The sequence below is a fragment of the Arvicanthis niloticus genome, chromosome X (genome assembly GCF_011762505.2).
Source record: "Arvicanthis niloticus isolate mArvNil1 chromosome X, mArvNil1.pat.X, whole genome shotgun sequence".
Lineage (NCBI taxonomy): Eukaryota > Metazoa > Chordata > Mammalia > Rodentia > Muridae > Arvicanthis > Arvicanthis niloticus.
Genome location: NC_047679.1, coordinates 61,701,403 through 61,728,577, shown reverse-complemented (window position 1 = coordinate 61,728,577; position 27,175 = coordinate 61,701,403). Strand labels below are relative to the sequence as shown.

Sequence of the window (27,175 nt, the reverse complement as noted above, 5' to 3'; positions counted from 1 at the left end):
AGATTGAAGGGTTTTGGTATTTTGGAGTTAGCTCCCCCCACTTGAGATATTTCAAGTGACCACACTGTAATAAAATCCTAAAGTGGTAATGAGGCCATTAAAGGGAGGGTGGTATTAAGATTTGACCGCTAAGAGCCACATCTAAAAAACCTCAGGCTAATTGCTATTCATTTTGGGGAAAGGAACATTTTTTGACAGGGCATATTAATTGTATTTAACTTTGAAGGAAGTCTATGGTTCCTGCTGTTAATAAAATTTACATGAAGGATTTTTGGAGGGAGGTGATAGCCTTTTTGTGACATTTTAGTATTAAGGTCTGAGAATGTGAATACATTCTATAGTTGACTTTCCTGAGACTTTTAACTACTGGAAATCCTTAATGAATTATATTATTTCCTTTATTTTGAAAATAATTTGGTTACACTTTTTTAGATGGCTTGTGCTATTTTCTATAATCATAGTTCATCTAAACATAGCTTATTTTCTTGAATGTTAAAGTTTATAACCTAAAAATAGTATCTCATTTTTAGTAAACTTCCACCCTTCCTTCCATAGGAAGTAGCTGCTCCCAAAGCCAAGGGGTAGCTGCTTGGCTCTTGTATAATGGGGATGTGCTGAGTGGAGCTTCAGGGGTCAGTGTTCATTATGACAATCTGTCAGCCCGTAAATGGTTCTATTCCACTGTAGATGTCTGAACTATGTTATCTGAAATCCTTAATAAAACTGGATCTAGTTTCATTTTAAAAAATATATAAATAACCTTAAAAACCCTAAAAGAAGTACCATATGACTCAGCTATACCATTCCTCAGCATACAAAGAAGGATCCTGAGAGAACAGACCACAGAGACATTGCTTACTGTTGTTTACTGCAGCACTACTCACAAGAGCTGTTACTCAATCAGTTGGGTGTCCATCAGTGGGTGAATGCATATAGAAAAATATATATATTCTCAAAAAGGCAAATAGTATGTGTTTACTTTCTTTCATCTGTAAATCATGGATTTTATGAAGATATAAATTATTAGGGGATATGAATCAAGAAAGTAAAAAAGTAGAAGTGAAACTGGGGGGAGGAACAAACAGACATTTCTACAGGGACAAAAAAGTCTTTTTAGCAAATGGTGCTTGCACAAATGAAAATCCACATGCAAAATAATGTGAACTTAAATCCTTACCCTCTAGCACACACAAAAATAATTCAAAATATATCACACACATAAGTGTATAAAGCATGGCTGTAAAAATATTCAGTGAAAGTATAGGAATGATATCATCATGACCTTGTTTTAGGATTGCCCCTTAGTTATGATAGCAAAAGTAAAAAGAAATAAATGATCACCATATGAAAAATGACTTTGTTAAACTTAAAAACTTGAACATCAAATAACTATTTTCAAAAATAAAACCCATGGAATGGAAAATAACATTTCAGATCATGTGTATAATAATAAATAAGTAATCCTATTATAGAAGAAATTATTATAATCCAGTAATAAAGACATCAAAGCTAAACAGAGGACTGGAAAAGATATTTTTCCAAAAAAGCTATACAAACAGCCATAACTACATAAGAAAAATGTTCCACATATTTAGCCACCAAAGAAATGTAAACCACAAATCTGAGATGCCATAAAATAGCTCCTGCAATGGCTATAATAAAAAAATATAATAATAGCAAACATTTTCCCAGCAGTAGAAAATTTATCACAGTAGTACCCTACTAGTGGTGATGTAAAACAGTAAAGCCAATTTGAAAACAAAATGATGGACTGGGTATTAGGACTATCTTGTACCTCACTGGTACAAATTGGCATAATTATGCTCTAATTGTATTTTGAGAGAAAAGTTTCATTTTAACAGGAAGGGTGATATGTAGGAGGAGCTAAGGTGGGAGGAGTACTGAGAGGAAGAGAAGGAGTAAGAAGAGGAGAAGAAGGAGAGGAGAAGCTAGGTGATGAAAGAGAGATAGAGGGGGGAGACAGGGAGGCAGATGTTCACGTGTCTCCACCAGTCAAAGATAGTTGATATATATAGGTTGGGTAGTGGGTTACACCTCTGATTGAGCAATACCAAACTTATAAAGCCTATGATTAACATTTTTTTAAAATGTATAAATGCAAAAAGGAAAAGGGGGCATGGGATAGGGGTTTTCTAAGTGGGGGAATTGGGAAAGGGGATGGCATCTGAAGTGTAAATAAAATATCTAATAAAAATGGAAAAGAAAAAAAAAGAAAACACGTGGTAGTTACTCAAATTTTTAAACATAATTGCCACATGAACCTCACTTACAAATATGCAAAATAATTTAAAACAGGTGTTTAAACAAAAATATATCAGCATTCATAGTAGCCTTATGCATGATAACTAAAGGTAGATATGTATAAAATATATACCAAATGATTAATAAAGCAAAATATGATTCGATCCACATAATAAAATATTATCTCACAATATAAAGAATAGATCCTCTATTCATCAATGACTTACAACATGTGGCAGAGATGAAATTCAAAAGTATGGTAACAGAAGGAACCATTAACCAAAAATCAAATGCTTTATGATTCCATTCATGTAACACTTCCAGAACTGTTAACTCCATAAAGATTAAAAGTAAATTACTGGTTGTGTATAGCTGATGGAGAAAGAACTAACAGGTAAGGAAGTATGTTTGATGCTGAAGTGTTTCACACTGTGCTGATGATTGCACAAAATCCATGGAATCTTGCATTTTAAATAGGTATATTTTGAGGTATATAAAATACCTCAATGAACAGTTTTTAAAAATCATGGCAAAATAATAATTACATTAACAGTTTTGAGCCACAATGTGTGTGCTGGAAACAGAATTTAGTTTCTCTGGAAGAGAAGAGTCACCCCCCCCCCCATCCCCAAGAATGGCTACACCTTCTAAAGAAATTTAAAAATTAGTTACAAAGGGATGATTAATAATATTCAGAAACAGGGATTATGGAAGGAGGACAGAAGATCAGAAAAATTAAAAGTACTCAAAAATGAATCTATAAGTTTTATTAAAATTCATCAGATGAAAAGTATCAGTTTTCCATAGAAAAGAATTAATGTTGTACTTTGTATATTTTAAACACCAACAACTGCTTAACAATATCCATGTAAGTTTGACTTTGTGTGGTTTTTACTTAAGGAATGAAGTCTGATTTCACCTGTACTCTGTCTTTCAAATCAAAACAAGCTTTGCTTCAAAATGCTCTATTCACCTATGCTCAGGTTCCCAAAGAAGTGTCCACATTTAGCAATACAATTAACAATTGATACTGTTTGTGAAAATGGAACTCTTTCTGAAGATCAAATTTTCTAAAAGGCAAATCAGCTCTAAAATATGAAATTCACCAATTACCAGGTCTGATTTAGAATCACAAATATGCTAGACATACAAAAGCAGCAAGAATTTTACTTCCAAACACATACTGTGGAAGTTTTCTTCAAAACTCATGTTAATTCTCAGACTTTTATTTCCCTTTCTTTCATCTATCAGGAATGTTTCTCAGTTGACAAAATGAGGGTTCAATCAGAGAAGACTCAGTTCAAACTTCTACTTTAAATCTATAGACCTCAGGGTATATTATCCCATGGACATAAACATCCTCCTATGCACCTATTTTCAAATAATGCTTATCCAGACAATATTATTTAATACAAAAGAAAAGTTAAATTGTCCACATGGAATATTGCAAGTATCACCTGTAGCATTTAGCAATGTTGTTGAAAAACATTGGCTAGAAGTATTTTGCTCACTCCAAAATTCATTTAAAGCAGTGTCTTCTATAGAGGTATCCAAAACTATTTTTTTTCTTTTTGTAAAAAGAAAAAGAAAAAATGGAATACTTTGACTCTGATTCATAGTTCAAAGTTAAGGTCACTAAAAATTGTCTTCAAATTGGTTTATATTGTTGTTTTGCTTTGTTTGATTTGGTTTTTTCTCCTTTCTAAACATCTACAAACAACAATTACTCATCAAAATTACTGTATAACATTTAGAGTCGAGTAACACATAATTTTTAAAACCATTTATTTTAAAGCATCAATTCACGTTTGAGTTTCAGTAAACAAAGCTATGGCTTCATTATATGTTGAATTTTTGCCTAGTACAGTCTAACAAACAGCAGATACCATGACAATAGTAATTTGAAGTAAAAGGTGTTTACTTGTTTATTTGTTTAAAAGAATCAAGTATGAGACAAAGGTACAATATCAACATCTTCTGGTTGAATGCTTTGGGTCTTGCTTATCTTCAAACAATTTCAAAAGTTGTTGCTTTTCTTTGATACTTGCACTTTCTCAAAAGATCAAGGTGTGCTTAGCGATTCTTTTTACTTGAACGGATGTGTTGACACAGTCTGCCTAAACTGAAACTAAAAGCTTAACTATTAAGAACAGTATCATTCATGATCACCAAGAGTGTTAAAGCAAGAAACAAGAGCCACTATTACTTCTTTCAACAAACACCGAAAGAAAATAAATTTTAAACAATAAGGGGCAAGATAGTGTATAACTGTTAATTAAAAATCTGTGTTCTTTGCAAGGAAGGGCCAATTTAAAATGAACTGCCATCTTTTCTCCATGACTTATATATCCACATTTTACTGAGGCAAGGAGCTTAGAAACATGATTATAACTGCATGCATAAGCAAGGAATTTGTCAGTTGAATGCACTCAATGCTTGTCTTATGGGAAGTCAACTATTTTGATCACTGACTGTGCAGTGAAAGGTTACATTTGGAAGCCTAGAAAACTTGTGGTTCAGGGCATACATGTTTCTTTGATAAAAGAAGGAGAATGTCACAATCACCATAGGAAATTACAATGGCTAAAACACATGAACATAACCTGTAAATACATTTCAACAACAGTAATATCACATCAAAATGTTCATGGTCACTAAAGATAATGAGGCAATTTTTGAATAAGTTTCTCTCTCTCTCTCTCTCTCTCTCTCTCTCTCTCTCTCTCTCTCTCTCCTCTTTTCCTCTTTTAATAACTCAAAGTTGAAATGTAATATAAGGAGTATATTGGCTTTTTGTAAAATCCTTACAGAACATGACATGCCTTGGTAGATAAAAATGATGCTACTCTATGATATCTACTTAAAGTTTTAACTTCGTCTCTCATTTCTTACCACCATGTTCACATTTTCATTATGCTTGTTTGCATGCAAGAACATCAACTAATCTATTATTTCAACATGTAAGCATATTTCTTTTGAAGCAAGAATTTCTATAAAAGCAATGGAGACTTCATTATGTTTCAAGGTGCTGAAGGAAGAACACAGAACATTCATGCTTGCTGCTTTGCCTGAGCTTCTGCTTCCTGGAATAAAACAAACAAACAAACCTTACATTTAAATATCAGAAGAAATATACTCTTATGCATTTTGGTTAAAATAAACTATCTCAAGTGACTACGATTATTTAAAATATAGTAATTACTGCCATGATTTTAAAAACAGGGCTTTAAAATAATTAGCAGAAGCTTTCATCATGTGAGAAAATGTTTTGTAGGCTGCTGGGAGAGAATCAGTGTCACATTCTTCCTCGGCAATGGATCCTGTATTAACATACAACCAACTCACAGGCAAGCTGGGCCCCCAGGAAAGTGATGGTGTGACTTATATAGGGGTTAGCAACTGTTTTCTGGTTGGACTTAAAGCCTGTTCCCCAAGAGGAAATTCATATGTGGTTCTAGAAGCCTGGTAAAAAGTCCATGGGCAGGGAGGTCACAGGTACTTGGAGGAATCCACTATTGTTTTGCTAAATGGCCATGTTGTATTCATCACACTGCCTTCTAAATAATTGGATTTATGACCATATAGTGCTGCTTAGAAACTTGGTCAGAGACATTTCTTTCTGCTGTGAACAGCAGCCGATAACTAATCAAAGTACGAGGAAAGGTGACTGTTGAATGTGAATGTCATCAATGGGACATCTGTACCACTCTCTCCAAGTCTGAACGAGCACTTTAGAAAAGAGAGTGGAAAAAAAGAGTCAGAGGATGGGAATGTTATTGAATGCTGTCTTTGGACACAGCTTCTGAGGTACCGCCCATTCTTGAGAAGCTACTGGCAGTTAACAGGTAAAGGTTGCAGTTAATGGTTAATGATTGCAGTTAATGGTTGCTAGGGGATAGAAGATAATTTTTCTTCAATAGTATATGGCTCTTGTAAATGGCTCCCAATCATATCAGCAACCCTATTCAATTCAATAGGTCATACACAAAAGCACGGAACTAAACATGGGACTACATGGAAAAAAGAGGTTTGAAGAGAGGGAGACAAGGTAATGGGGTAAATACGATCAGAATCCACTACATACATGTATAAGATTATCAAAAGAAGTACAAAATGCTTTAAAAAAACTTGGCAGAAAACCAAACCATAACACAACTATGAAAGAGGAACTAGCATATGCAGCTGGGGAAGCACTTATATAATAATATGCATAACCTTGTGTCAAATATTTCTTCACACAAATGCACATCAATTCCCAGGGACCAGCACGCTCCCTGTAGTCACACTCCATTTTTCCTACTGTAAGAAATTACTAACATGGACGTCTAAAACAAAAGGGAATTCTACATTCGCAGTAACTGGCCGTTAGAATGCATATTAACAGACATAGTGGCTTACACCTTCAATCCCAGTACTGGAGGAGAAGGGCAAAGGCAGGTGGTTGTGTCTGAACTCAAGGTCAGCCCAGTCTACAGAGCAAGCTCATATTTAATTTTAGAAATAAAATATAATGTAGGACCAGTGAGTCAGCTCAGAAGGCATGGGTACCTGCTGTCCAGAATGAAACCTGATGACCTGAGTTCAAACCTTGGAACTTTTACCTACACATGTGCATTGTGGCATTAATGCTCCCTCCCAAGACGTGCGCACGCACACACACACCCAAACACACACATACACAAATGTGCACGTTCACTGAATAACAAAACACTATTAAAAGAAAGTAAACAAGATCCATAAAATATATCCATTTAAGTATCAATAGTCATCCCCTGGCCTCCACAGACACATGCATGCCCACGTACACTCACATCATGCACACACATACATACAACAATAATAAAAGACTTAATCATATAAACTTCACCCTGTGCCTACACAGGTTTTGAGTTAATTAATTCAGGATTCAGTTCTCAGCTGTGCCACTCAATTATGTATTCTTGAACAAATTAAATAACGTCTTCGTTTCTCCTGTACAGTTTCATTCCAGACACTTAGCTCATAAAGAGCATGTAAGAATACAAAGATGAGAGGGGTGTATACAGAGTATGGGGCTCAGTGGGTGACCCCACCAACTCTTTCTGATTTTCCTCCTCTCTTGTTTTTGACTGAAACTAAGTTCATAGTTGGGTAACATTAATCTTGGTTATTAATCTCTTGAATAGATTATTTTCAAGGAAAATATGATTGTTTCACATACCACAGCTGAAGCAGTTTCCATGGCCACTTTCCACACATAATGATTCAAACAAGATTACTGAAAACATCTTTCTAACCATAACTCTCTACCATATTAAAAGGTTACTTCATGTGGCTTTTCTAGCCAAATCATTTTTTCCCTAAAGACAAATGCCACTGGATTTATATTTTTGTCAATTAGAAACTGCTTTCTTATTTCATATTTTAAAATCATCACTTTCACTACAAAGTAAAAACTGCCAGTGCTAAGTACTTTCTAAATTGATAGAAGGAAAAAAATGAGTGCTATCCCTTTGAAGTATGCTGGGGACACAAGGGGATAATAGAGTATATTTGTCCTCCACAAAATATATTTTATGGAAATATTTGTAGGGCAGTTCTTTTCAGTAGCAATCCTTCTCTCTCTCTCTTTCTTTCTTTCTTTCTTTCTTTCTTTCTTTCTTTCTTTCTCTTTCTTTCTTTCTTTCTTTTTACATTGCCAAAGAACAAATTTAATCTATATAAAAAACCAGAAATATAATTAGGCGTCATGAAATCAGAATCATCTATAGTAAGGATCCTTTATGAACACATTTTAAAAATAGCTTACATTTATATTTTCTTATTGATTAATAGAAAAAAACAGATTAGAAGAATACTTAAAACATCATAAGGGAAAACAAAGAATATCAAAATGGTAATATCAAGAATTTGTTGATACACAGAGCAAAGAAACACGTAACATAAGAAAAGCATTAGATATCCTAAGTTGAATTCCCTTCATATGGAACAAATCAAGTTATCACTCAGCAAGAATCATTTGATTCAAAAAGTATTCATTCAGTATGAATCTAACCACTAAGCATGCTTGATTTGAAAATCATTAACACAATGAAACTTTATAGTTTGTGAGAGTACAATCAAATCAGATAAATGCATACAAATCAGACTGAAAAGAATACCTAGAATATTGTTCAACATAAGGAAATCTTAGTCAGTTTTTTGCTATTTGGCGTTTTTCTTGATATCATAAGACAACCTGATATCTCTCATTCCCATTCCTTTTTTTTCTTTTAGATATTTTATTTATTTATATTTCAGATGTCATCTCCTTTCCCCATTTTCCCTCCCTAGAAACACCTATCCCATCCCCTCCTTTTTTGTATCAATCTTTCTAGTGCATCAGTTAGTGATTTGAAAATTAAGGAATGACAGAAGGCCATTCATATTGGCTACAATTCCTTCCAGGCTTCTTTCCCACCCCCAGGTTCTAAATATAATTAGAGAACTATCCAGTAAATACAAATCTATAACTCACTTTTATATTTTTTCCACAAGCTACACAGTTCCCTCTTATCAACAACAATAAACATCCTAATTAGACTAGATTTTTCGTATATAAATAGTTCAACTTAGATTGTTTGCAGCTACTAACAATAACTAGTAATGGTGCTTTATGACAATAGAGTATAATAAAATTTATGTGAAGTGGTTCCCCCTCCTTCTCTTTTGCTTATTGAGCAGGTGGTACACACAGACTGGATAAACTTAGCAAGACAGCATGGGATGGACAGCAATTTCATCTTACTACCCAAAGTGACAAAAACACATAGATCATTTGTTCTAGAATTTTCAATTAATATTTCCAGATCACAGTTGACAGAACTATGGGAAGTGACAATGTAAAAAAGGAAGCCATGATATAATTTTTCAAATGTTAACATGAGCTTACAGAATGGAGTAATCTTTTTGGTAGTCTTTATTTTTGGATATTTGTTTCCAAGATGTATATTTAAATTATATATGACTTTCATATTTTAACCATAAAGTTCAATGATGAATTAATTTAACTGACACACTTTTGAAACATTTACCATTTCCCCAAAGGTTTGAGATTATGGATTATAATCTAAATCATGTTTTTATCCAAGCACCTTGTTAATTGTCAATGCTTACAATGTGACTTGGCTCATTTAACTTTTAACTCCATCATTCACTTTCTTAAAACTACTTCAGTTAAGGCCCTCTTGATTGTCTTTGTAGACTTTAAAGCATCCTAAAATAGAAGTCTTACTATACCATGTCCTTCTTCTAATGCTCACACTGCACACACCTACCAAATTTAATTTCTTAAGACAAATTTTCTTTGCAGAGAAAACAGACCCAGCAATGATCCCACCACAGGGGAAGTCAAGCTGTTCTGATCAGTTTTAGGGCAGACTAGAATGAGATCCTGACTCACAGTAATCGAGAAGGGAGAAGAAAGGAGGAAATGGAAAATATGTAGGTTAAATTAAACCATATCTTAAACTATTGAAATAATCATCCCATGAGCTGAATATGGTGGCACCGCCTTTAATTCCTTGGGAGGCAGAGGATGGATGATCAATATGAATTTGAGGCCAAACTGATCTACACAGTGAGTTCCAGATCAGCTAGGGCTACACAGTCAGACAGTGACCAAACAAATAAACATGCAAACAAACAACCATCACACCATTGCTTTCCCAGATTTCTCCATGGAGACTTTTGGGTACCTAATGGAACAAGATGAAGCTACCTGATACAGCAATCATAACCTGGCCCCCAACCTTCTAACACCCAATTCCAAAGACACACTGCACTACATTCTGTCCCCTTGACATGAGATCATTATATATAGCTATATGCACCTATGCATTGCTTTTCTTTGCTTTCCTGTCAAAAAATGACTTAGTATCATTTCAATATTTTGAAATTTCCAACAAATCAAATAACACCCTTCTACTCAAAACTCCTGCAATCTCTTCAATAAGAAATAAAGATTATTGCCCTCAATTCCTATGTACTTTATTTATGACAGTCTTATAAAATTGACCATAGTATGTCTTCAATTATAATTACTTATATACATACTTATATAATCTTCTGAACATGTATACTCAGTAGGTTATGAACAGAATGTAAGGATTATTTCATGTTGTTTGTTCCATCATTGATTTCAGTGCTTGATAAACATTTGGTGAATGAATGAATCTTAATTTTAATTGAACAGGACAAAGTCATCAGCCACGAGAAATAGACTGTCTTTTCTTTTGCACTCTCTGATCTGCATTAAACTCACTGACTTAACTTGAGTCTTACCAATTATTTAACAACAACAAGGAAAAAAACGTTTTTCTGGCTTGATTCAGTTTTTACAAAGCCTAAAATATAACGTTTATCCATGGGAAAGAAATGTTTGGCAAGGAAGCAGAAATTCAGAGTGAAACAAACATATTTACAAAGCCTGTCTGGTGAAAACATAGATGGTATTAGAGGTTCTCAAGATCGAAGAAGGAAGTAAAGTTTAAATAAATTGCTGAACAGAAAATCTACTCTTAATAGTGGAACACAGATGAGTGCTACTGGGAAACCTATTTTGATTAAGTGATCTGGTACAAAAATACCAAATGGAAAAGGCAAGGGTCTATTGAAAGTCCCTAGCTTTGAGGCATCTCACTGAAGAAGTAATTTTTTTTTTTTTTTTTTTTTTTGCTTTTCTTCTTTATTTAGGCTCCCTCGGGAACATCATCAGTTGAAAACTTACTTTGTCTTGGCAAGGAATAAAATACCAAAGTTAGCTAGCAACTTAGTGACCAGTTTTGTAACTCAAAAGGTTCTATTATCCTTGAATAACTGACTATTCATTTACTCTCATAGAAGCTAATAGCTGCTGCTAAGGAGATGACCATGAACAAAGATGCTTGATAGCCATGTAGAACTGAGTGTGACATCTGGAGGTTTAAAGCCAGCAATCACATTTTGAGAATGAATAACAATATAACTGCTGCCTCAGGAAGCTTGATAGGGAAGTTCACTTCTCTAAGTGTACTTCACTAAGTGTACTTAGCACATTTGTCTGTCCCACTAGAGGTTCACTGTATTGCCACAAACACTGCTCTAGACTTAATCTAAATACTTAACAAGCGTGACTTTTATTGATTAAAAAACCCAGCAGCAATAAGATGGTCAGCAATGAAGGAAACAGAGAAATCATACCTTTGAACCAGGTGGTGCTGTCAAGCCTAAAAAGGCATAAACTGCATTATTTTCTCGGGCTTCAAAGAAGGCATCATAATCCTTTATGAAAAGAAGACAAAAAATTAGCAGTCTGCAACCCAATAGAGAGAGATGTGCTCATAATGACTTGACTGGCTGACAGGATCAGGAGTCCTCTTGGGACCTAAGCTCCATAATGCTGAAATTCTGGAAGGAGTAATAAACAAACAGACAGGTGTGCTTCTGAGACTACACATATGTAATACCAACTCTGGAGACTTCGGCAGAAGGATCACGAGTTCCAGGCCAGACTACACTCCGCAGGGAAATACTATCTCAAAAAAAAAAAAAAAAAAAAAAGCCTGTTATGAAGGTCCCAAGTGAGGAGCAGAAATGGCTGGTATGCCATTGGAAAATGTTTACATTGCCAGCCTGCAATATTTCAAAGTTGATTTGTATTCATCTTAAGTTAAAATCAAGAGAGTAAGATTTTTAAAAAAGCCCAGACAAAGCACTATTAAACAATAAATAAATAAAAAATAAATTAATTAAATCTTCAAAATTATCAGTATATTTGTTTTGTAATAGTTTCTGGTTTTGTGTTTTTATGAGATTTCCATGTGTGTGAGTGTATCTCTGAAGCTATATGTGTGTATTGTACTTTCTCTTTGACTCTCTTTTTCCTTGTTTGTTTTGTCTTTTGATGGTTTGTTTGATTTTGTCATACTGTATTTTATTTTACTGCCTTTTTAAAGGCAATTGTATGTTTTCTAACAATAGAGAGCAAGAACAGGTATAGAATTGGGAGGTTGGGGAGGGAAAACTGTAGTCATATATTGTTGGGAAAAAATCAACAACAAAACAAATACAAAGAGGAAAGGATGGGAGAAGGGAGGAACAGCATTTGGATACTATTTAATGTGTACTAGAAGGTAAGTTGGTCTTTGGGTCATAAAATGCCAAATGGATTATTGTATATCACACAAGAGTAAACAGCTGCTTGCATCTTCCTCCACCACTTAAAGCAAGCATTTCTCAGCAGTAAATTGCTTCTTTCCAGTGGGAGGCTCATTCCAATTCTCCATATTTCTCTTCTCTCACTGAATTCAATAGTGATTTCACCATCCTGAAACCAATATTAGCTACTTAAGGTCAGAAGAACATTGAGGCTGTACTGTGCTTATAAAGAGAGTAAAGCACTCTTGAAATATGAGCAAAGAAAGCTTTAACCCTGAGTATACAAGAGAATCCTGACATGTCTCAATTTGGTTCAGCATAACAATGCTGTTCCCCTAAGCCACTAAGCCTTCACCAAAAGTAACAAGCAGACTTGTCTATGATGGTAACTTGTAATCAACAGCAAAGATAGTTAAATGTCTATTTTCTGTATGTGACCTTGATTAGTGTTATTTCTAGATATGCACAGGGAAGGGGGACAGTAAATAAATTAAACAACATGAAAAATAAACAAAAAACATAATCCTTCCTTTCTCTCATATTCCTCATAGTCTGAACGTAAAACATTTTGCTTTACGAATCAATGTTAAAAGAATTAAAAGATGAGCTATAGCATGGAAGAAAAGAATTGCAAAATGTGTAAGTGGCAAGGAATTCATTTCTAAGATACATAAAAATCATGACATAATAGTAAGAAAAAAATTAAAAGTGAAACTGACTAAACAGACACTTAAAGAGAATAAGATGGCAAATAAGCACATAAATGTGTATTCATATAATTTACATAAATCCATTATAATGACCAGAAGTGGTGACCAAGACACCAAGCTATTTAGGATTGGTTTAAAAGTCTGAGAAGTGGATCAGGGTTACAGCCTTTGTCTACCATGTGTACAATACTGGGTGAAATATGCAGCAACATTAGGAAAAAGCAAACAGACACAAAACTTCCGACAATATCAGGAGCTAAAGGGAAAGACTGAGTACCAGGGACATGTACAAAATGTCACAGTCAATCCAAAAACATACAACATCCCTTACAAATTAAAAGTACAGTCACTGTGTTAAGCAGTAAACACATCCCTGGGATTTACCCCCTGAGAAATAAGAATTAGTGTTATACAAAAATCAGGAAACAAATGCAGAAAGCACTTATAATTACAATGGCTCAAGTTTGGAAACAATGAAAATATCTACCAATGTATGATGATAAACCACCACCTAACTATATGAGGGGAAAATATATTGATGCAGAAAACAGCTAGATCTCAATCACATCCAATTCACTGAAAGAAACCAGCATCAAAAGACTTCATATTGTATGAACCAATGAATATGACCTTATCAAAAAGACAAAATTATAGTGATGATAGATTAGTGTTAGCCATGGAGTAGAGGTAGGCATAGTGTATACCTATAAAGGAATATCATGAGAGTTTGAGAGATGATTCTGCATTTTTATAGTAGCATTAGTTCCACAAACCAATGTATGTGTTAAAATTCAGAGAAAACCACATACCAAAAATGCTACTACCACCATACACTAAAATTTTAAACATTAAATTTACAAAATGTAATTACATTTTAAGGAAAAATGATAAAAACTAAAATATATAGATTTAAGTTAACTCAACTAAAAAAGGACTGAAATATCCAAATAACACATGCCTCAAATGAGTATCTACAAAGGCCAATAGGCTTATGAAAAATGTCCATCATAATGAATTATTGAGGAGTTCTAAATTAAAACCACATGTAGATACCACCTTTAACCATGCAAAAATGAAGTTTTTCAAAAGGACAAAAATGTAATGAGTATTGTGAAAGATGCAGAGGAAGTAAAACCTTCTGCATTATTGCATACAAATGTAAATTAGTACAATCATCATAGAAAATCTAATATAGAGGTTCCCCCAAACTATTAAAAAAGGAACTACCTTAAGCCATCCTGGTCTATATAGCAAGCTCTGGGACAGCCAGGACTAAATAGACAGACCCTGTGTTAAAAAAAAATAAAGAGAAGGAGGAGGAAGAGAAAAAGAAGGAGAAGGAGAAGGAGAAGAGAACGAGGAGGAAGAGTAGGGAGGAGGAGGAGGAGAAAAAGTGAAGAAGAAGAAGAGGAGGAGGACAAGAAGGAGAAGGAGAAGGAGAAGGAGGAGGAGGAGAGGGAGGAGGAGGAGGAGGAGGAGGAGGAGGAGGAGGAGGAGAAGGAGAAGGAGAAGGATTAGGATTAGGAGAAGGAGAAGGATTAGGAGAAGGAGAAGGATTAGGATTAGGAGAAGGAGAAGGATTAGGAGAAGGAGAAGGAGAAGGATTAGGAGAAGGAGAAGGAGAAGGAGAAGGAGAAGGAGAAGGAGAAGGAGAAGGAGAAGAAGGAGAAGGAGAAGAAGAAGAAGACTACCACAGCGACGACAACTACAAGGAGTGAGGTCATTATGGGTATAGGTCTAACACCTGAAGCCCTAGCACTCACAGTGAAGACAAGAGAATTGCCTGAGTTTAAGACCAAAGTAGTCTGTTTACAGGGAACCCCAGATTTACAAAAAGCAAAGAAACAAAGAATAAAATCAGTATGTCAAAGGGATTGCTACAATCAGTTATTACTGCAACACTAGTCACAACAGGCAATATATGAAATCAGCTGGTGTCCTGCAATGGATGAAGGAATAAAGAAAATTCTGTATGTGTGCACAGTAAAATACTACTCTGCCTTTAAAATAAAACTCTGTTATCTATGACATAGATGAACCCAGAGCAAAATACGCCATCAGAAATGCAAATACTGACAGAACCCAGAGGAAGTGGGCCTCCCAGAAGCTATAACCCAGGCAGTATCTTAGGTAAGAAGACAGCAACACCCACCCCAAATACACGGAGTAACTGGGACCCCCTAGGACCCAGGAAGTCACTTCTGGCCCAGAGAACTTCCAGCCTGGGCCTGAGCACTGAGCAGATTCCAGGCTGCAGCTCTGCCAGCAATCTCACAGAACCCAGAGGAAGCAGGCCTCCCAGGAGCTCTAATCCAGGCAGTATCTTAGGTAAGGAGACAGCAATGTCTGCCCCAAACAGGGAGTAACTGGGACCCACTAGGACCCAGGAAGTCACTCCTGGCCCAGAATACTGGTTCCTTCTGGTCTGGGCCCAAGCACTGAGCAGATTCCAGGCAGCACCTCTGCCCCCAATCTCACAGAACCCAAAGGAAGCAGGCCTCCCAGGAGCTCTAACCCAGGTAGTACCTTAGGTAAAGAGACAGCAACGCCCACCCCAAAAAGGGAGTAACTGGGACCCACTAGGAACCAGGAATTCACTCCTGGCCTGGAGCAGTGGTTCCTTCCTGTCTGAGCCTGAGCACTGAGCAGCTTTTGGGCCCTAGCTCTAACCCCAGTAGTAACACCTTCCCCACACAGTTCTAATATAACCAAAATAATAGGAAAGACAGGCTCCAGTCAGAGGCAGGGCAGGTAGCACTAAGGAGATCCACATGGCAAAAGGTAAGCTCAAGAACATAAGCATCAGCAACTCAGGGTACTTGGAATCATTATAACTTAGTTTTCCCACACAGGAAAGTCCTGAATTCCCCATATCACTAGGAAAGCAAGATTCAGGTTTAAAATCATTTCTAATGATGATGATAGAGGACTTTAAGAAGGACATAAATAACACTCCCAAAGAATTTGAGGAGAACACAGGTAAACAGGTAGAAGCCCTTAAAAAGGAAGGAAACACAAAAATACCTTAAGAAATTACAAGAGAACACAACCAAACAGGTGAAGGAACTGAAGCAAACCATCCAGGACATAAAAATGGAAGTAGAAACAATAAAGAAATCACAAAAGAAGATTACCCTCCAGATAGAAAACCCAGGAAAGAAATCAGGAGTCACAGACATAAGCATCACCAACAGAATACAAGAGATAGAAGAGAGAATCTCAGGTGCAGAAGATAACATAGAAAAACATTGACACAACTGTCAAAGAAAACACAAAATGCAAAAAGTTCTTAACACAAAACATCCAGGAAATCCAGGACACAATGAGAAGACCAAACTTAAGGATAATAGGTATAGATGAGAGTGAAGATTCCCAACTTAAAGGGCCAATAAATATCTTCAACAAAATTATAGAAGAAAAGTTCCCTAATCTAAAGAACAAGATGCCCATAAACGTACGATAAGCCTATAGAACACTAAATAGACTAGACCAGAAAAGAAAAACCTCCTGTCACATAATAATCAAAACACCAAATGCACAAAACAAAGAAAGAAAGAATATTAACTGCAGTAAGGGAAAAAAGGCCAAGTAACATATAAAGGCAGACCTATCAGAATTACACCAGACTTCTCACCAGATACTACAAAAGCTAGAAGATGTTGTACAGATGTCAGACAGACCCTAAGAGAACACAAATGCCAGCCCAGGCTACTATATCCAGCATAACTCTCAATTACCATAGATGGAGAAACCAAGATATTCCATGACAAAACCAAATCTACACAATATCTTTCCACAAACCCAGCATTACAAAGGATAATAGCAGGAAAGTTCCAATACAAGGAGAAAAATTATACCCTAGAAAAAGCAAGAAAGTAATCCTCTTCCAAAAAATCCAAAAGAAGATAGACACACAAAGATAATTTCACCTCTAATAACAAAAATAACAGGAAGCAACAATCACTGTTCCTTAATACCTCTTAACATCAATGGACTCAATTCCCCAATTAAAAGACATAGGCTAATGGACTGGATACATAAACAGGACCCAGCATTTTACTGCATACAGGAAACCCATCTCAGTGACAAAGACAGACTCTACGTTAGAGTAAAAGCCTGGAAAATAATTTTTCAAACATATGGTCCTAAGAAACAAGCTGGAGTAGCCATTCTAAAATCTCCAGCCCGAGAACACAAAGGGAGGGACTCATGGCTCCACATGTATAAGTAGCTGAGAGTGGCCTTGTCAGCATCAGTGGAAGTGGATGGCTTTGGTGCCTGAAAGTTTGGATTCCCTAGTGTTGGGGAATTTTGAGAGCAGGGAGGCTAGAATGGGAGGATGGTTGGAGCACACCCTCAAATTAATTGGAGGAGTGGAGATGGGGTAAGGGGTTAGGCATCAGTGGAAGTGGAGGGCCTTGGTGCTTGAAAGTTTGGATTCCCTAGTGTTGGGGAATTCGAGAGCAGGGAGGTTGGAATGAGAGGATGGTGGGAGGATACCCTCATAGACACTCCCAAAATTATATGGATTAGACATGACAGAGGCAGGCCGCCAGAAGAATAGATTCCAGAATTCAAACAAAAAAATTATCTTGATACTAAAATTTGTTTTGAGAATTGTATATTGCAGAATACACAGTCTCGGTGTATCTACTCATCAAGCGAGCTGAGCAGACCTGCTCGAACCTCTGATGTTCTGGAATTCCAGCTGGATGCAGTGAAGACACAGTGTCAGAGGTTTATCAATTTACTCTCCCCACTGCCCCTCTTCTAATATCTCAACGCCCATAATCGGCTTGAAGAAGTTAATGAAGAGTCAGCGCCCCTATTATCTGGGCTTGTGGACTTAGGTGGTTAATATTGGGCTGTCTTTCTAGGGAAAAGTAGTGGTTTTATTGAAACAGGGAGGATTAGCTAGGATTTATTGCATAGCCATAACCTATTGGTAGAAATCTGTATAATTGTTATTAAGATGAAGTTATGATTTCTTAAATGGTACAAAATTTACTTTGATTTCAAATTTAAGGTATACATTGGTACGAGCTTCTTATTGATACAAAAGTGAGATTAATATTGTTACTCTCATAGACATTGTGCTTATATAACACATTTAGAAATACAAAGCTTAGACCCAGTCCTTCTTTAACTTTTCTAACTGATTTGAGATGGTTAGTCTGTGAGTTAAGGGCCTATAGCAAATTCATGGCTCTGAGTTTATTGTTAGGGTGTTTTCTATATTTTATTTAGAAATAGCAGAGAGGAGTTAACAGAAACAGTCCAGATTGCCTTACATGGATAGTTGGTTTTCAAACCGTCAGAAGTCCACAGAATTGACGTTACAAACATTTCTGTATTAATGTTCATTTTGGTTAGAGACCTGTCTGCTCCTGACAACTTCCTGTCTTGGATTCTAAGAAGAAATTGAGCATCTTTGGAGTTATTCCAGTTGTGGTGATACAGCCACTTGGCAAGAATTGCCTCTTTCCATCTACAGACAAATTACTGTCCAGAAAAGGACACACTTGCAGAATAGTTGACTGCTTATATCTGCCAAGACAGAGTAATCAGCCCTTAATAATTCTGCATCACTAAGGTCTGTCAGATGATTCTGGGCCAGAAGGCTGAAGATTTGATGCTCCAAAGTTCGGTAGTATACGGGCTTTCCAGGTGTTCAACAGCCTCTATAAATTGGCAAGATTTTAGAAGCTATGCTTTGTGCTTCCCATAATTTCAGTTAACTCAGTCAGTCATTCTGGATTTCTTAGGGGATTGAAAACTTATAGTCTCATAGCCAATCCTGGCTATTTACTTTGAGAAAAAAGATTTGAGAGGATGGTTTTCAGCTGACATTCATTTTAAAGCCAAGAAAAAAGCCAGGTTCAGAACTAAGTCTTTTAGCTAGGAGGTTCTGGTTAGTCAACAAAAGGATGGACTGGGTATTAGGTCTATCTTATAGCTTACTGACACAAATTGGTATAATCACAGATAATGACACAGCAAGCACAATGCCTAAACAGGTCTAAGCCAGATTTGGTCCCATCATGGTGAGGAAAAGTGGAGACATGCTTCCATCCCTAACCCAGTAGATATAACCAACTGACAAAGGCTCACAATGCAAAAACTAGTTCTCTCCAGTACTGTTTCACTGGGTATATAAACCACATTTACAGGTACTTATGCCCAAAAGTATATGGCCAAGACAAAATGAACTTGGTGGTGTTTATAGAGATATTTTTTTTTATCATACTTTGAACACTTTTTTGAGACAGGGTTTCTCTGCGTAACAGAGCTCTGGCTGTCCTGTACTTGCTTTATAGACCAGGCTGACCTCAAACTCATAAAAATCCACCTGCCTCTGCTTCCCAAGTGCTGGGATTAAAGTTGCATGCCACCAAGCCTAGCCCTTTTGGACATTTTTTTTCTTTTAGTTCACTAATCTTTTGCTTGTATATTATAGTTTCTGGTTTTGTGTTTTTATGGAGTGTGTGTATGTGTGTGTGTGTATTTCTAGTGCTCTTAATCTATTCATTTATTTACTTGTTTTTTTCTAAAGAGTCAAAGAGAAGGTCTAGAGTCTGGTAAGTGTGAAAGGGCTATTATCTAGAAGGAGCTGAGGGAAAGAAATATGTGATCAAATATTTTGTATGAAAAAAAATTTCAATAGAATCACTAGTTCCATCTAGTTTCTTGTAAATGTCATGCCTTTTTTTTCAATATAGTTATTTATCTGTTGATATACACTTATTTTTGTTCTTACTCACATGTGAAATTTGAGCAAATCAAGCTTATAAAAGCAGAGAATAGATTACTGGTATCAACAACATATGTTTTGGGGTTCCTTAGCCAAAAGCAAAACTGGCTGGATTCTGATATCAGTTCTATACTGAAATTGGTAAGTTATTCAAGATTTAAAGACACATATATACTATCTACATTTAACAAGTAGTAAGGAAGCAAATTATAAAATTCAAAAGAATCCAGTATACCAGGCATTGTAGCACATTACAATCCTAGCACTTGACAGGCAAAAGCATAATCAGCCTAGGTCAGCCAAGGGCATAAAGCCCCTTCTAGGTCACCCTGAACTACAAAGAGAAATCTTAGAGACCCTGTCGCTAAAGGAAAAAAAACCACAGAAGCCATATAGGAGAGGATTTTTTATCAAAAAACTAATAAAAACAAACTATATAGGTCTTTAGATTCATGTGAAATAAAGCAATTCTTCATTTTTATAAAAATCTGGTAATATAATACCATGTAAGGGATCTAGCTGTCTTGGTTCCAGACACAGAAAAAATATCCTTATGAATCTAAGGGGAAAAAGAACATATTTTTCCTTAATTAAACAAGGTCAATTCAATTATTCCACAAATATTTAATAATAAGTATGTAATTATATAGACTAAATGCCATTTGTTGTCACTATTATTTTATTTTGAGAAATGGTCTTAATATGTAATCCAGGGTGGGTTCAAAGTCTGATCTTCTGGACTCTATCTCCCAAATGACTTGGGACTGCAGGCATATACCCCATGCCTAGCATAAGCAATGTTCTTGATGTTAAATATGCAATAGTAAGCAAGGCAGTTTGTGTTCTGAACAAATTCTCTTAAAGGAGAAAAAAGTAAAGAAAATTAATGTGCATTGCTGGAATTCCAATATCATTAATCAAGAATGTACACATCTTTCAGAACAAGAATACTTCTTATAATTTTATATTTTCAATAGTAGAGTTTCATATATATAGGTAGAATGTTTCATATATATAGGTAGTTTCATATATATAGGTAGTCTTGCTCATTGTCTCGTCATAAGATCCCGTGCCACAGTCCAGTGGCATTCAGTAGGACATAATTTCCACATAGGAGAAGCATTTTACATTGTTCAAAACAGAGAGTGCTATTGCCATTACATAGGTAGAAGCCAATGTTCTTGTGAAAGAGCCAGCAATATACAGGGGATCTCTACAAACAAACATTTGTCCTTCTGAGGTGCCAGTAGTACCAAGGTTGGGTCATCCTCAGATAAGTAGAAGCAAATTAATGTGGAAAGCTAATTACTTAATATTTCAGAGTTTAGAAAAAGCCAAGCAGGACATAGTAAGAAAATCCAGAGATTAGCAATAGTAAGAGGTTGCTAGCCAAGCCATGTGATACTCTGGAATAGCATGCAAGTTACTGTAATGTACAAAGTACACATCACTGTCATGTAAGTTTTCTGCAAATGACTGCCACATGTTTTTCTGTCTGAGAGCTTATAAAATCAAAATCTTAACTTTCATTGTCATTAAATTCCTAAGTCTCTTAGGCACAAAGTAGCACCAAATAGGAAATTTCTTCCTTTTCCAGTAACAGTTATGTGTTTGGTTTACTGAGTTTCACCTCTTGATGTTTCATTTCCATCTTTATAATTCTTAGAGATGACTTGACTTTCTTTTTCTATAAGGTAATCCATTCCCCTGAAGTGTCTGGAGGGTGGGGGGGAATGGGGAAAGGGGATAACATTTGAAATGTAAATAAATAAAATATCCAATAAAAAAGGAGACAGCAATAATGTGTTTGATATTTTCCAAAAACTATGAGGATCTTGAAAGTGACCAACACCAAAAACAAAACAAAAACAGAAAACAAAACAGAGAAAGGAAAGGCCGGCAAAAGGTTGGAGAAAGAAGAGGTGCTTATCCTTTTTGTGGTGTGAACATAACTTGGATCAAAACATCACATAGTAAAATACAAATATGTTCTGACTTCTATGCCTCTAAAAGGTAACAGTTTTAAAATGAACAGTCAAAATCATATATTATCTTACTTTATTAAATTGTTTTATTTTTAATTAAAATATAATTACATTGTTTTTCTCCTTTCCATGCATCCCCTTGAATTCATGCTCTCGCTCTCTCTCTCTCTCTCTCTCTCTCTCTCTCTCTCTCTCTCTCTCTCCCCCTCTCTGTCTCTCTCTCTCTCTCTCTCTCTCTCTCTCTCTCTCTCTCTCTCTCTCTCTCTCTCTCTGTGTGTGTGTGTGTGTGTGTGTGTGTGTGTGTGCATGCCATGTACTCACTGGCCTTTACAGCTCTTTCTAGTTGCTGAGATTCAATGATTTGCAGAAAATTAAAAAGAACAGCCTAAGAGCCTTCACCTATCTTAAGATAAAATTTACACATTGGTCCTATATTCAATAACTCATGAAATCTGAAACAGAACTGAAAATTCATTGACAGAAAAATTACAACAATGAATTTTCCCATTTTGGTCATACCTTTCTCCTAGATAGTAATAATTAGCAAAAGAGGTTCTCTAAGATATCCTCTTCAGTCTTATATAAGCCAATGATATAGAAGTGCCCCTGAAAAAAATTTATTCTAAGCCTGGTGTAGTGGAAAGCCTCTGTAATGCCAGCAATCAGAGACTAAGGTAGGAGGATCAGTAGTACAGGTTCATCGCAGCAACATCAGAATCTGAGGCAGTCTCAGCTGTCTCAAAAATAACAGCGAGATTGAGAAAGAGGGGAGAACAGGACTGCTCATCAAAGAGGAAGTCCCACAGCAGAGGACCTTCCAGTGGCAAAACTACATTTGAGGGGGCAGGAAAGGGCTGTGAGAGAGTCCAGAGGACAGCTAACAATCAGGCACAGTTATCTGTGTTGATGTGGTTGAAACCAAAAGAAAGAAACAAAGCCAATGGTATGTCCAGTGTCTGCCCTTATACATTCACATGTTTTGTTTGTTCATTTGAATGTTGTTCCTAGAGAGCAAAATACTATGTAGCTGCTTAGGATGAATGCAGAAGGCAAATAACTGTACAGAAGAAATGACTGCACATAGGCTTGGAGGTGAAGATGAAGATGAAAGGTGTAAGTTCATTTGAGACAATCCATTTCAGTAAGAATTTAAATTGCTTCCTTACCCCACGGTACTGGCTTTCATTGAAAATCTGAGGTGGCAGGGGGTACCCTGTGGCTGGTCGACTGTCTTCAGGCACATTTTCTCTCATCCACTTCCGATTCTCTTCATTAGCTGCAATATCCTTTTCTTCAAATCCTATTTTGTTGGCTTCTAGGAAACCAAGCACATCTTGCTGTTTCTTCTTAATCTAGGAGTCAAGAGGAGGGGGCAGGGACAATATTGTTAAGCAGATAGCATTTATTGGTCTTCCTTTCCTTCTTCTTTGTTTGAACTCAACAGGTTTTATTTAGGAATATATGTTTATTCAAATACACACAGGCATGTCATAACAACTGATGGGAAAAAGAGGCCATGACTTTGAAGGAAAGTAGAGGAGGCTGTGCATAGGAGTGTTTGGAGAGAGAACAGGGAAGGAAGAAAGAAATATCAATTACAATCTCAGAAATAAAAATGACCAAGCTTTCTTTAAATTAAGAAGTTCTTTTCTAGGAGGTCAAATAATTTACCATTAAATTCTAGTGATAGAAACCAAAATCCAAGCTCCTAGACAAAAGGTTTTTATTTTTTAACAAATTAAGTGCTTATGAGCCAGCAAACATGAATTTACACATAGATCAAACCTGGAGTACAGAAGATATGTTTTTTCCCTCATTACTGTCTTGTTGATAATGTCTCACAAGTGAAGAGCCTGAGGTCCTTTTTATCTAATTCTCAGTTTGCACTAAAAGCTCAGTATCTAATGATGCTGATAGAATTCTAGTTCATTCATATTATGAACTGTAAAAATTATGGTTAATTAAGCATCTTAATCAGTAGCAATGTCTCCTCTTTTTACAGTTCAAACCAAAATCTATAATGTGAAAGAGCTAAGCCTGTCTGTATACCAAGTTTGCAATATAACCTATATTACTCATTAGCTCATAATATGCATAGTTGGGACACCTTTCACATGTCGATGCTACCTCATTAAATTATTATTAGAATACATACTTGTCTCCCGATCACATCAAGATCAGAGAGCTTTGGTAATAATAAAGTTAATACTTCCTAGGATCTTCCTATGAAATGCATTTATTTGAAAACCTGATTTCATATACCTATGTTCATGCAATTATGGTTAAAGCCTCTTCATAACGTACCTGAACTATATAGAAAACATGTAAGAAAATAAGCTTTTTGTTAATGGAGTCACACTCAAAGGACACATAAGGCAGAAACATTTAAAACAAAACAAAGTAAAATATATTATAAAGAAGTAGTCCCCTTGAGATATTTAGTCATCATGTCTCCTTAGTTTCTTCTGGTGTGTGAGTTCCTCAGACCCCTTTTCTCCATGATCTTGGCAATTTTGAAGTGTACTGGTCAGATATATGGTAATGCCTCTCAAGTCAGACTTATCTAGTTTTTCTCTTATGATTAGACTAGGATTATGAATTTGGGGGAAAAGGGTAGAAAAGATAAACAACTTTCTCATTTTATCACACCAGAGAACAGCTGATAGAGACCTAACTCACTAGGGCGACATTAACCTGGATTACTTGGTAAATGGGGTATGAGTTAGGTTTCTTCCCTACTTTTCCCTTCTCCACAATGTGTGTTTATGAGTCAGTAAGCCCAGCCTACACTTGAGCAAAGTATTCGCTATAAAAATTCAACTTCATAGTGAAAATCTGACAGTACTTCTTAGTTAGAGATTCTAGGAAATTTAAGAAACAGCAACATATGAGAGATTGTTGAAAAATAATATACATCCATCTATGGGGATAAATAGGGTGACTTTCTCATATAGAAATACTGTATTTGTATTCTTTTCTTATATATTACATCCACACCACAGTTTCCCCTCCATCCCCTCCCCCTTGTCTCTCCCCCAGATCCACTGTCCTCTACTTTCCCTCAGAAAAGAGCAAGCCCCCCCCACCCCCAGGGAAATCAACCAAACACAGCATAACAAGCTACAATAAGACTGGGCACATACCATCACATCAAGGCTGGACAAGGCAACCCAGTAGAAGAGAAAGGTTCCCACAAGTAGGCAAAAGAGTCAGGGACAGCTCCCATTCCTACTGTTAAGATTCCTACAAGAACACTGAATATATATATATATATATATATATATATATATATATATATATGTATATATGCAGAGAACCTAGGTCAGATCCCTACAGGATCCCTAATGTCTGAGAGCTCCCTTGAGTCCTAGTCAGTTGATTCAGTGCCCCATGATCTCAGGGTGTCCCTTATATCACTTATAAGTGGATATCAGTTGTAAAGCAAAAAAGACAATCATGCTACGGTCTACAGATCCAAAGAGGCTAAGTAATGAGGAGGGCTGAAGAGGGTGCACAAGGATCTTCCTGGGAAGGGGAAACAAAATAGCTTTCCAGGGTGGTCTGGGGGGCAGGTGGGGTTGGAAACAGGAAGGACTGGGTTGGGGAGAGGGAGAAAATACCAGGAGAAGTGACTGGAAGTGGAGGGTATGCCAGAGTGAGATAGAAACCCAGTGCAATGGAAACTCCATGGAATGTACAAGAGTAACCCTAGGAAAGTCTCCTAGTAATGGGAAACACTTGAACTGGCCATCTTCTGTAACCAGGCAAGGCCTCAAGTGGAGGGATTGAGACACCAAACCAACTGCATAACTTGCAACCTGCAGAGGCCACAGAACCTTCGACCTATATACAGTTTGTCCTGCTTGTAGAGTGTTCTGGGACTAGAGCCTAGCATAACTGTCTTCAGAGAGATCAGAGAAACTTGATCCAGCAACTGATGGGAGCAGAACCAGAGTCCCACAAAGCTCCAGAAGTCATAATTCAATTTTTATTTGGAAACATATCTTTTTTAAAAATCCTTGGACTAAACATGTGAAGTATTAGAGTGATTGGTACTTAAATTGCATTCCTTTTAGTCCCACATGCATCCTTCTAGCAAGATTTCTTGTACCCAGAAATAATCAGTGTTTGCATACAGATTTTCCTCCATCCTTACATTTTCTAAAATAACCCTTGTGGATACTAGAACAAAGCTGATGAAAACTTTGTACCTTTATACATAACCAGAGTTCTATAAAGTTCCTAAATGTTAACATGTTCCATAACAGGGAGACTGCTTGTCTAAGAAAAAATAGATAGATTAATTAATTAATTAATTAATAACATAAAAGCTGTGAGTTCACCTGAATTAGAGAGAAACTTTGGGCTCTCAGAAAGTGTTCATTGCTGTTCTTTCCAAATTTACCAGATTTCTAATTGCAGCTATTTTTTAAAAGACTGGAAGGAGGTAGAGAGCTGGGTCAGCAGTTAAAACCACTTGCTGCTCTTACAGGGGTCCCAAGTTCACTTCCCACACATGCATTCACACATTCACACACATTCACACACACACACACACACACACACACACACACACACACACACACACACAGTAGCTCACAGCCACCAAGCAGTCACATTGTGCACACACAGATGCAGTCAAAAGACCCATGCACATAGATAAGTAAAAAAAAATAGGTAAATTGCTGAGAAACAAATTAGGCTTCTTATTCATACCAATATTAGTTATCACTAAAAATGGAAGGCAATGAAGAGAAAGTTGATTAACTAACATTATAGTTAGTGTAGGTATCCTGATTTTCTTTCTTTTTTTCTTCTTTTTTTCTTTCTTTTTTTCTTTTTCTTTTTTTTTTTTTTTTTTTTTTTTTTTTTTTGATTTTCAAGACAGGGTTTCTCTGTGTAGCCCTGGCTGTCCTGGAACTCACTCTGTAGACCAGGCTGGCCTCGAACTCAGAAATCCGCCTGCCTCTGCCTTCCAAGTGCTGGGATTAAAGGCGTGCGCCACCACCGCCCAGCCTGATTTTCATGTTATGGATTAGATTACCAAAATACCCAAATTCACAAAACCAAAACATGACAAGACTAAAATTCAAATTTAGATATTCTTTAACAGCAAATCTTACATTATTTCACTATATTTGCCCATCTTCTTTCATTTTACCTTTTGTTTATTTCTTTAAGAAATTCTTAGTCCAGCAATATGCTCACTGGGTAGACACCTGCAGTCAAGCCAGACAACGTGAGTTTGATTCTCAGTCCACATAGCAGAGAAAGAAAAATCAAGCTCCACAAGTTATCCTCTGGCATACACA

General features: G+C 36.3%; 1 protein-coding gene across 1 annotated transcript in view; it reads right to left on the bottom strand.

Moving 5' to 3' along the window:
• Positions 1–4,030: 4,030 nt before the first annotated feature.
• Positions 4,031–27,175, bottom strand: part of Sh3bgrl (SH3 domain binding glutamate rich protein like) — a 75,432-nt gene continuing 52,287 nt past the window's right edge. The window contains exons 2-4 of the mRNA XM_034485631.3: positions 23,030–23,215; positions 11,461–11,541; positions 4,031–5,345 (exon numbers count right to left, since the gene is read on the bottom strand). Of these exons, the coding sequence (XP_034341522.3) occupies positions 5,313–5,345; positions 11,461–11,541; positions 23,030–23,215 (300 nt within the window). The 3' untranslated portion in view covers positions 4,031–5,312. The remainder of the gene's footprint in view (positions 5,346–11,460; positions 11,542–23,029; positions 23,216–27,175) is intronic.